This window comes from Elephantulus edwardii, unplaced genomic scaffold (assembly GCF_000299155.1).
Source record: "Elephantulus edwardii isolate Elephantulus edwardi_28Jun2011 unplaced genomic scaffold, EleEdw1.0 scaffold00233, whole genome shotgun sequence".
Lineage (NCBI taxonomy): Eukaryota > Metazoa > Chordata > Mammalia > Macroscelidea > Macroscelididae > Elephantulus > Elephantulus edwardii.
The window spans coordinates 3,922,409-3,933,311 of record NW_006399983.1 but is presented as its reverse complement, the minus strand read 5'-3'; the positions used below and the strand labels follow the sequence as shown (position 1 = coordinate 3,933,311).

The 10,903-nt window shown below is 46.0% G+C and overlaps 1 protein-coding gene across 1 annotated transcript in view; it reads right to left on the bottom strand.

Annotated features, from left to right (window-relative positions):
- The window catches only part of DNAH9 (dynein, axonemal, heavy chain 9), a 623,295-nt gene that overhangs the window by 554,830 nt on the left and 57,562 nt on the right, over window positions 1-10,903 (bottom strand). The window contains 3 exon segments of the mRNA XM_006898570.1: window positions 2,905-3,031; window positions 5,592-5,660; window positions 9,036-9,150. Of these exon segments, the coding sequence (XP_006898632.1) occupies window positions 2,905-3,031; window positions 5,592-5,660; window positions 9,036-9,150 (311 nt within the window).

Below are 10,903 nucleotides of genomic sequence, written 5' to 3'. Positions count from 1 at the left end.
AGAGAAGATCTTCACCCTGAAACCTACAGCGTCCCTTTTCAGCAGGGAGTAGCTAAGAGAATACGCCATCCCCTTTTCCTTATGAATCAGGGTGACGTCTCTCTCGGAGGAGAGACAGGGAATGGCTAAGGACACACTGACAAAGGAGATTAATCAGAACTGGCTTCGACAAGCACTGTGGCAACTGGGCAATTAAAACAGACATTTGGGCAGGGGGAAGAAGAACGAACTGGGGAGGAGGGTAGAGAAAACAGTGCAACAATGAATGAATGAAAGCCCCAAATCTCTGTAAATGTTCACTAAAACTAATAAAATTTAATAATAATTTTTAAAAAACTTTAAAAAGTTGGTAATACACATGAAAAGCTGCACAATGTGAATACTCTTAACCAGCAATTCCATTTTGAGGCATTTATCCTAAAGAAATAATAAAGTATAGCTATAATAACATAACTAAGGAGGCTCATTGCAGCATCATTTGGACCGTATTTCATTCAATTTAAGATGTCATCAATTGTAAGATTCACTATTATTTTATGTACTTAGGATGAAAGGGAAAAATGTGACTCATTAAAGAATAGATTAAACACATACGTTAATAGATGAAATATATGTAACAAGTCCAGCTTGCTAACCATTTGTACTACCCAGGAACTCCTATAATTGACCTATAGATAATCGTGCTGTCAACTCACAGGCAAATCTGCCAGATGCTTCTTTGGGGAACAGACAGGCAACCTCCTCCCATGCAAGTTACAGCCTCTGAAAACTCACTGGTGGGTCAACTATGGGTTCAGTTCTGACTTAATGGTGCATAAAACAATAACATGATATGACATAAAGAACTCTAATGGCATAGCTCATAGCCTGGTGCACTGTTAACAGACAGGTCAGAGGTTCGAAACTACCAGGAGCTCTGTGGGAAATAATGAACAATCTCCTCCCATTAAGATTTACAGCTTTGGAAACTACATGTGAGGGTCACCGCATCCCAGTCTAACATTCAAAAAATATCCAAGGGGAAAAAATGATCTGTATTTGAGAAGCAATAATCTAGAGCCTTATTTCCAAACTCCTTTTGGAGTTAGCATCTGCTATAGTTTTAGAAAGCTTCAGGAGGGTCACTATGAGTCATACTCGACTTGACATCAATCAATAACAACAACAAAAACATCTGATAAAAATTCAAGACATGGTATTTTCAATTATTTCATATGTGTCTGAAAGTTGGACAATGAATAAGGAAGACTGAAGAAGAACTGATGTCTTCGAATTGTGTGGCTGGAGAAGAATACCAGCTATTCCATGGGCTGCCCAAAGAATAAACAGATCGATCTTGGAGAAAGTACAACCAGAGTGCACCTTAGGGGCAAGGATTTAGACTCTGGGCATGTTGCCAGAGAGGCCAGTCTTCGGAAAAATACACTGGAAAATGTAGTTGTTGTTGTTAGGTGCCATTGAGTTGAGTATAACCCATAGCAACCCTATGAACAACGAACCTCAATTCTGTCCTATCCTGTGCCACCCTCATCCTCTTTGACGCACGTGAATCCATTGCTGTACTTACTGTGTTAATCCATCTCATTTGTAGAGGCTTAGAGAAAAGAAAAAAAAAAAGGAAAATACTCAACTAGATTGATAGACAAAATGGCTGTGGGCTTGAAAGTGGTAGAAGTTGTAAAGATGGCCCAGAATAGGGCAAAATTTTGATTGTGTTCACAGAGCTGCTATGAGTTACAACTGATTAGATGACACCTAACAACAACATCTAAAAAAGCCACCATTCATCTTTCATTTTGTTGGGCTAAAGTAACTGATAGGCTGCTATGATACTATGATACTATTTTGGAACTTCTTCAAACACCAGCAGAGTCATCCATGGTGGGCAGGTTGCAGTAGAGCTTCCAAACAGAGACTAGGAAGAAAGTCCTGGTGATCTACTTTCAGCATTTATCCAATTCCTACCCCACAGATCACAACAGAATATTCTTTGACATCGTACTGGAAATGAGCCTTGTGGTAACAATGGACTCACAGATGCCAGTCATCATGAAGATGGCGTGGGACAAGGGAATCCATCACTCTATTGTCTGACATAGAAATGGCACAAGGGCAACTCACAGAAACCTAATAAAGACAGATGTTTGCAACATAAGACAATTCCAGTTCCCAAATGAGACCATGGGCTCCCTGAGGCAAGGCTTAGGTCCAACCTTTCTTTGGCCCTCCAGCATTTAGTCCAGGGTCTTTACATTTAGTATGGGTCCTAGACAGGCCCAGCGGACTAAGTTTGCTATGAAGTGGCCAGAGATAGATTATTTTCTGGAGTGGAAAAGGACATCTACCAGCTAAGCCTGGAGACCAGTGTAGACACAGACAGCTTATGAAGGCACTACGTTAGAATCCATTTCACAAAAGTATTTCAGGGAGCAAGATCTTTGAAACACCTTTCATATTCTTAAAAATGGGGGATGGAATGCTATGCAGCACCCAGGAGCAATGATTTTGTAAATTACTACCTAATTTGAGAAGGACTGGAGAGCATTATGCTAAGTGAACTAACTCAGTCTGATAAGGACAAATACTGTATAAGAAAGATCATTATTGAATGAGTATGAGGAATCAAGGGGAGGAAGGTAGAAGCAAAGGGCTGAGGATAGGTGGGGTGGGGAGGTAATAATCACAGGGTTGCACAATTTGATGGGTGGAGGGAGGTGGAGTTGAAGGAAAAGGAAAGATTCTGTGTGAAATACAATGTATACAAGCTTTGTAAATAAACCTGTACAAAATTTTAAAACAGAAAAAGGAGGATGGGACAGAAGGAGAAACTTTTTTTTTTTTGGCTTTGACATCAGCAAAGTTAACTAAAACTCTTCCCAGAAGAAGGTTCTGCTCATGACTTACCTGGGGGTTAAAGTTGACAGTGATCTGCTTCGTCTCTGGGTCACGTTTCAGAAGAGGCCGGGAAAGATTGTACTGGGACTTCTCTGATACTGTCTGACACCAGTTTTCATAAAGTCTTGTCTCATATCTGAGAGAGTTGAAGGCAACACCCCAATGTCTGGCAAGCACCCTCCCAACTCCCGAACAGCTAATCATACTCCCCGACAAGAATCATTAGTCCCTGTGCTAGCTGCAATCCAGCCAGTCCCAACCCCCGTGACCCCAAGTGCAACTGCAACAGAAAAGGATGCCCAGTGCTATGCTGTGTCTATGCACCGTGAGGTCAGACCACTGTGATCCACACTTTTTTTGTCACATCCGTCTTAGTCTGGACATTCCACTGAAGCCTGTTCAGCATCAAAGGAACATACACGCCTCTGATGACAGATAAGTGGTGGCGGTCCAGGAAGTACACTGGCTAGAAATTGGACTTCAGTCCTTTGCATGACAAGTAGGGACTCTACCACTGAACATCTATTTCCCTGGAAGGCAGAACATAGCTAAATTGAGTCTTGGGTCAAAGTCAATGAGCCAGCCAGTTCTTGTTGGTGACCACTTATTTATAAAGCTACAGAGCTTAATTCAAAGGACAGAAGAAACGGAAATGCCATGTGGTTTTTGAAGGATGAAGGGATGTTACAATCAACTTCAATACATGTTAGAAGAAATTACCAGGTAGGCTTTGCTTCCTGACCTACATGAAGCTCAAGGTCATTTATCTATTCATTCATTCACAATGGGGGGAGATAATGATGAATAAATGCCTCAGAGCCAATCAAACTAACGGTGGAGATCCTGCTGCTATTATCATGTTATTGTGTTAACGTCTACTCATAGTGACCCTATGAAAAACAGACCTGAACCTTGCCCCATCTGTAAGCTCTCTGCCACGCTTAAAGTCATTGCTATAGTCACTGTGTCAATCTATCTTGTTGAGAGTCTTCCTCTCTTTCCCTGACTCTCCACCTTTTCCAGCATGATGTTTTTCCAAGAACTGCCACCTCCTGATAAATGCCCAAAGCATGGAGGTCAGAGATAAGCTAATAAGCATGAAGTAAACAAGCAAGCCCCATTCTAGAGAGAGGGAGCGGGTGTCAGGCAGTGAATGGCAGGGGCGGATGGAGGGTGGTGAGGAGGGTGGTGAGGAGGAATTCAGGGAAGGTTTCCTGGGTTGGATGATGAAGTGATGCTTGGGCAAGTCTCCTAGGATGAGTAGAGGCTGCATGTGAATGAAGAGAGGTCACAGGACAGGAGCATGGTCCGAGGGGAGGAGGTGAGAAACCACAGATGTGTGTACAGGGAACGAGAAGTCCACAGACCTGAACCAGAAAGGGGTATGGGACAGAGCTGGAGGGGAAACCAGAGCCACAGCTGGAGGCATTGCAAAGGAGTCAAGGAGATGACAGGAAGAACTGATGGGAGCAAGGGGACATTGCCAGATGCAATAACGGGTGGGCACTGAGGGTGTGAACCTGCTAACAGGAAGGCTTGTTTGGAAATGGTAGTGACCATCAGGCCACTGAGGCACCAGTCTTACGTGAAGGCACCGGTGGTGGGGACAGGGAAGAAGAAAGACTTAAACTAGTTGGGAGCTAGAGGAAGAAGAACTGGGTGGTTGGCAGATGTAGGCACCAACAATAAATGGGGGTACATATATTATCAGGAATAATTTACACAATCCTCCAAGAAGCCTTGATGGCACGGGGGTTAAGTGCTGGGCTACTGCACCCTGCCATTCACCATATGAAAGAGATGAAGCAGCCTCCTCCTGTCAGGAGTTACAGCCTCGAAAACCCAACAAAAGACCATCAAGTGTCAGAATCAACTTGATGGCAGTGAGAGTGGGGACCAGTCTGGAGGAGCACTGCTGGCCCAGTGGGTTAGGCATTGAGGTGCTAGCAGAGAGGCTGGTTGTTCAAACCCACAGCTGCTCTGCAGGAGAAAGATGAGGTGAGTTACTCCCTCAACGATTCACAACCTCAGACACCCTGTGGGGCAGCAGGATGAGGCAGGCTGCTCCCTCAAAGGCTTCCAGCCTCCGACACCCTGTGGGGCAGCTCAACAGTGTTCTGCCGGGTTGCTGTGAGCTGGCGACCACTAGGCAGTGGCAGGTCTGGTGGAGCACAAGCCTGACCTCTCAGACAGGGGAAAGAGGAGACGGCAGAGGGACGAGGCATCAGGCTGTTCCTAGATTCCACAGCCCAGAAGGCCCACTGCAGCTCTAAGTGGAGCAACCGTGAGGCCACATAAAATTCGATTCTTATGATTTCTGCATAAAAGGATGGAAGAAGTCTTTTTAAAATGTATTTTCTCTTGGCGCAGGATAAATAATTGCTTTCTGTGGAGCACTGCCCGCCCTCCTCGGTGACACACATCCTGGAGTGCCATTGAGCACTGCCCCACTTCCTCTGACTCTGCCAGGCCCATGCTCCCAACAATACCACGCTAGGCAAATGTGTGTTTCCGGAACAGAGCTGTGCTCCCCAGAGACCATGTTTCTAACCCAGAAATACCATCCTCACAAACATCACAGTTAGAATGTGAAACACAAGGTGGCGTTTCCGAGTCCCTGAGGGACCTGCCAGGACTGAGAGCTGCAGACGGCCCAGGCCCTGCAGAGCCGTGTGACCCACAGCCCTGGAACCTACTTCTCCAGCGAGGAAAGCATGTCTTCATATTTCTGTACCATCCGCTTGCCTTCCACAGACTCCATGCAGCTAAGAGAGAGCACATGACAAAGCGTTAGGAGGAGTAAAGGTAACACTCTGACTCCGTGACCCAGTGGTAAGGAGTTGTGCTGTGAATGCAAAGGCACACAGTTAATCCACCAACTGCTCCTTGGGAGAAAAATGGGCAATCTACTCCCATGTAATATACAGCCTCAGGAAACCTGCTGAGGAGGCAGCTAAGGATCGGTTCTGAATTGATTACACACAACAGCAGCAAGCAGAGCCTATAACAGTCACTGTGCAAGCAAGATAAGCATGGGTTTATCTGGGTTCATGTACTAATCTGGAGTGAACTTTATATTTTTCTCCACATAAAAAAATTCTCCTTCTAGAAATGGTTGGCTTCTCTCCCCACCCCACACCACTTTCTGCAGAAGAGAAGCCTCTTTTCCAATTAAATATTCCTGACTGGGACCTGATGGCGAAGTAAATACTGCCTTACTTGTGCTTACTAATCTGTGCTCTGGTGGTCTAGTGGTAAGAAGCTGTGCTGCAATGCCAAAGGCATGCAGTTCAAATCCACCAGCTGCTTGGTGGGAGAAGAAGGACGGGCAATCTCCTCCTGTGTGATTAACTTCTTCTGAAAACCCACTTGAGGGTCAGCTGTGGGTCGGTTCCAACTCTAGTACTCAACAACTACATAAACAACAGTTTAGGAAGAGGACAAAGATTGGCCTTCTCATCCCGTGTGATTTACAGCTTCAGGGAAAACCACTAAAGGGTCAGTTATAAGTGAGTTTTGACTCTGGGAGCGAATACAAATCTGTTCACATACTTTCATCACAGATCAGTAGGTAAGCAAGCTTAAGTAAGCCTGTGCTAACTGTGCTTACTGGGAATTCTCCCGGGCCTGGAAAGAAGAGTTGGCCAGCTTCCAAACGCCCTTAAAGAGCCTACCTTCTTCCTGCACATCCACCACTGACCACTAGAGGGCACCTGCACTCGCTGAAATGCAGGCTCCCACAGGTGACAGGGGACAAGAGCCATAAGGATCCTTCTGCAGTTCCAGCCTTCACCAAACCCTGGACTCAACCCCCTCCCCGTGGCTGAGCCAGTCAGGCAGATAGTAAATAAGCTTCTTCAGAAATCTGAGAAAAAGGGGAATTGGAAGAGTCAAGAAAAATCAAGAGGGCTGTACTTTTCTCTACTTAAGAAAAAACTATCATTATTATATAAAAGGAAGCTCTGGTGGCCCATTGTTAAGAAGTTGTGCTGCAATGCCAAAGGCATGTGGTTCAAATCACCTGCTGCTCTGTGGAAGGAGGATATGCAATCTCATTCTGTGTGATTAACTGCCTCTGAAAACCCACTAGAGGTTCAGCTATGGGTCAGTTCTGACTCAACAGCACACAATATTATTTAAAAAGAGAAGAAAGAAGAAAGACAAGAAAGACAAGAAAGACAAGAAAGACAGAAAGACAGAAAGACAGAAAGACAGAAAGACAGAAAGACAGAAAGAAAGAAAGAAAGAAAGAAAGAAAGAAAGAAAGAAAGAGGAGGAGAAGGAGGAGGAGGAGAAGGAGAAGAAGAAGAAGAAGTAGTAGTACTGAGTCAGTGAAAGCACAAATCAAGCTCAAGTGTATTAGAGATGGTGAGGCTGGCACAGGATAGAGCAGGGTTTAGATCTGTTATTCACAAGGCACCTAAGAACAGCAAAGATGTGGTACAGGCTCTTCTTCAGACTTTGCTCTCAACCAAAGAGAACTCCTTGTCCAAGGTCAAGGCCTCCCAATGGTAGCCTGCACTCAGGGACTAGTTGATAGAGGGATGAAAAGAACAATGTTACATCATAACATCACACCTAGAAGGAGGCGCTTATGAGAACAGAAGTTCATCGTCACACAGGCTGCTGCTGTGTGCCGTCAAGTCCACTCCAAGTCCCAGCAGCCTGGCATGAGATGCAGGGACACTATGACTGCAATGAACTGGAAGCATAGGAGACACTTGAGGACAGAGCAGGACACAGTTGGGGCTCCCTTCTGTTGGTCACAGAGGTGCTAGGGGTTGGAGCCAACAGGACAGAGGAGAACTGCTCTGTATGGCTTCCTTCTTGCTGTTAGGTGCCATCAAATTGACTGGGACTCATTGTGACCCTACGAACAATAGCTCCTGAGCCAACCTCACCACCTCCGACAGACTTAACATCATTGCCACAGACTACATCAATCCATCTCAGCCAAGTTCTTCCTCTCTTGCACTGACCCTCTACTCTTCCAAGCATGATGTCCTTCTCCACAGACTGAACCCTCTTGTCAACATGTCTAAAGTATGTAAGATGAAGTTTCACCATCTTTGCTTCCAAGGAGCACCCTGGTTTCACCCTTCCCAGGACAGACCTGTTGGTTCTGGCAGTCCATGGTATGTTCAATACTCTTCTCCAGCACCATAACTGAAAGGCATGGATTCTTTTTCTGTCATACTTAGTCATTATCCAGCAATTGAAAAGACTATGGCTTAGATCAGGAACACCTTAATCTTAGACTGACATGGTTGCTCTTCTGGACTCTGGAGAGATCACTGGCAGCATATTTTCCCTGTGCAATTCATCTTCTGATGTTGATGTTGTTGAATACCATCAAGATGGAACCAACCCACAGCTGACCCTCCAGCAGGCTTTTCAAAGGAAGTAAACCACATGGGAGAAGATTGTAAATCTATCCCCCACGGAGCAGCTGTTCGATTCAAACCACATCCCTTGGGGATTGTAGCACAGTTTATTACCACTAGTCTATCAGGATATCATTTTTTATGGGAGGAGATATGCAAATCTTATTTCCTGTAGAGAGGCAAGTGAGTTTCAACCACTGGCCTTCTAGTTAGCAGCCTAGTATTCAGCTATCACTCCCTTTTTAAAGGCTAGGAATCTGGATATGGGGAGTGAGCAGGACCATGCCCCATGACCCACGCTGGAAGATATTTTCTTGTCTCTTCTCTTGGCATTCCTTCGCTTGTAGATGCATTTTCACCTGACAGCCTCTCCACCTGAACTGTCTCCACATCTGTCCTCTCCCTTCCTAAGACACTACTCAGGGGGCCACATCTGTCCTCTCCCTTCCTAAGACACTACTCAGGGGGCTTTAGGGCTCATCCTACTCCAGTATGACCTCATGAGTTCAATTGAGAAATCTTCAAAGGCAGAGCCTGCTTCCACATACTATTCCATTCACAAGCTCAGGGAGTAGAATGTCAACAGATCTTCTTGGGGAGACTCAATATAATCCCTAATGCTGTTGGGCCAACAGGTTTCTTTTCAGTTGCGAGAGAAGTTAGCGTGATTTACATGCCTTTGGTAAATGAGTTATGGCTCTACAAAACTCAAAATGCATGTCGGGAAACAGATGGCCAGACAACTGTGATACTTACGGATGTGAGAGAGACTGGAAGTTGCTGATGGGGCCCTGGATGCGCTGTCTCAGCTCCTGGACCCAGCGGAGACCTCCAGCCACGGCAGGCATGTTCTTGTGCACCTGGGAGAACCCTGGGGACCAGGACAGCCAGGCTGAGGAGGGCAACCCGGCAGCACCCCCTGCAGTTACTCCACTTTTGCCTTCTCTACCCCCACGTCAACAAACCAGCAGTGGTCAGGCTGCAGGGAGGACTTCCTGCAAGGGGACCACGGTCTGCTAATGAAGGCGGAAGGAGGGGACCGAAGGGAGAATGCAAAACTGGTCAGAGGACCTGCGTTCCCCGCCCTGCTCTGCCACTCGCAGGCTTTACGGTATCGCCCCAGTGATTCTCCACCTTCCTGTTCATTCGCACCACCTGGATGTGCTTGAGGGAGACCTGGGCTCTACTTGAGAAACTGTAATTTCATAGGTGTGAGCAACGGCTGGCCACTGATCTGGTTTTATAAAAACGCATTGTTGTTGGGTGCCATCGAGTCGACTGTAACTCATAGTGACCGTAGGAACACCAGATCTGAACCTTGCCCTGCCCTGCACCATGCTCACCAGCTCTGATAGGAAGCTCTGGCTGGAGTCCACACTTAGAATCACTAACTATGTCAGCCCATCTTGTTGAGGGCCTTCCTCCCTTCCTCGGACCACCCACTTTTCACTGCATGCTGTCTTTTTCTAAGGACTGGTGCCTCCTAACAGGCCCAAAGTATGTGAGTATGTGGCCAAAAGAAAAGCAGAAGATTCTAATTGCTCAGTCAGGGTAGAAAAACACTGCCTTCAGTGACTGTATCTCGGCCACAGTTTTCTTTTGGGGAACTCTGATGGCACAGTCTGTAGGGATTTGTTAAACCACAAGGGGTGCCTCTCTAGCAGTTCGAATCCAACAACGGCCCCACAGGAGAAAGGACAATCTCCTTCTGTGCGATCTATACCCTTGGAAATCTGCAGGAGAGCCGGCTATGAGGCAGTTCTGACTCCACGGAAATGTGTTTAAGTCTTTGGTTGTTTGTGATTTTTTCTAGCTTTTTTACTTAACATCTAGGATTTCTCTGAAAACTAAAAAAGGACTATGAATGAGGTGGGGAGCTTGGATGGCCCACGCTGGAAGGAGATGTGCTACTAATCCAACCACAACACCTCTCTGATGGTTCAAATCCCCCAGCTCCACAGGAGAAAGAATTCTGGGTGATCTCCTCCTGTGTGATTTACAGCCTCAGAAACCAACGGAGGGTCAGACATGAGTCGGTTCTGCCGTGAGTTTGCATCTTTTGTTTTTTAGGGTTTGGGGGTTGTTGTGTTTTTTTTTTCATGAATAAGACAAGGCATATTTGTGATTTTGTGGGTGAACTATTTGGCTGCTAAGCAGAAGGCTGCAGTTCAAGCTATCCAGCACCTCCATGGGAGAATGACAGTCTACTCTGTAAAGACGTGCAGTTCTGAAAACCCCGTGGACAAAGTCTACCTACTGGGTTGCTGCTGACCAGAATGTCAGCAGTTCAAATCTACCAGCTCCTCTCAAGGAGAAAGATGGGCATTTTCTTCCTCTGAAGATTCACAGGCTTGGAAACTAGTGGTAAGAAGCTGTGCTGCAATCCTAAAGGCTCGCAGTTTGAACCCACCCATGGATTCCATCCATGGGAGAAGAAGGAGCAATCTCCTCCCGTGCAATTTACTGCCTCTGAAAACCTGCTGGAGGCTCAGCTCAGGATCATTTTCGACTCAAGAGCACTCAGCAACAAATCAGAAAAAGATGACCCCCCCAAAAAAGATGGGTTCACACAGTGACTGTGACAATGGGCTCTAGTGTGTTGAGGTTGGAGAGGGTGGCTCAGG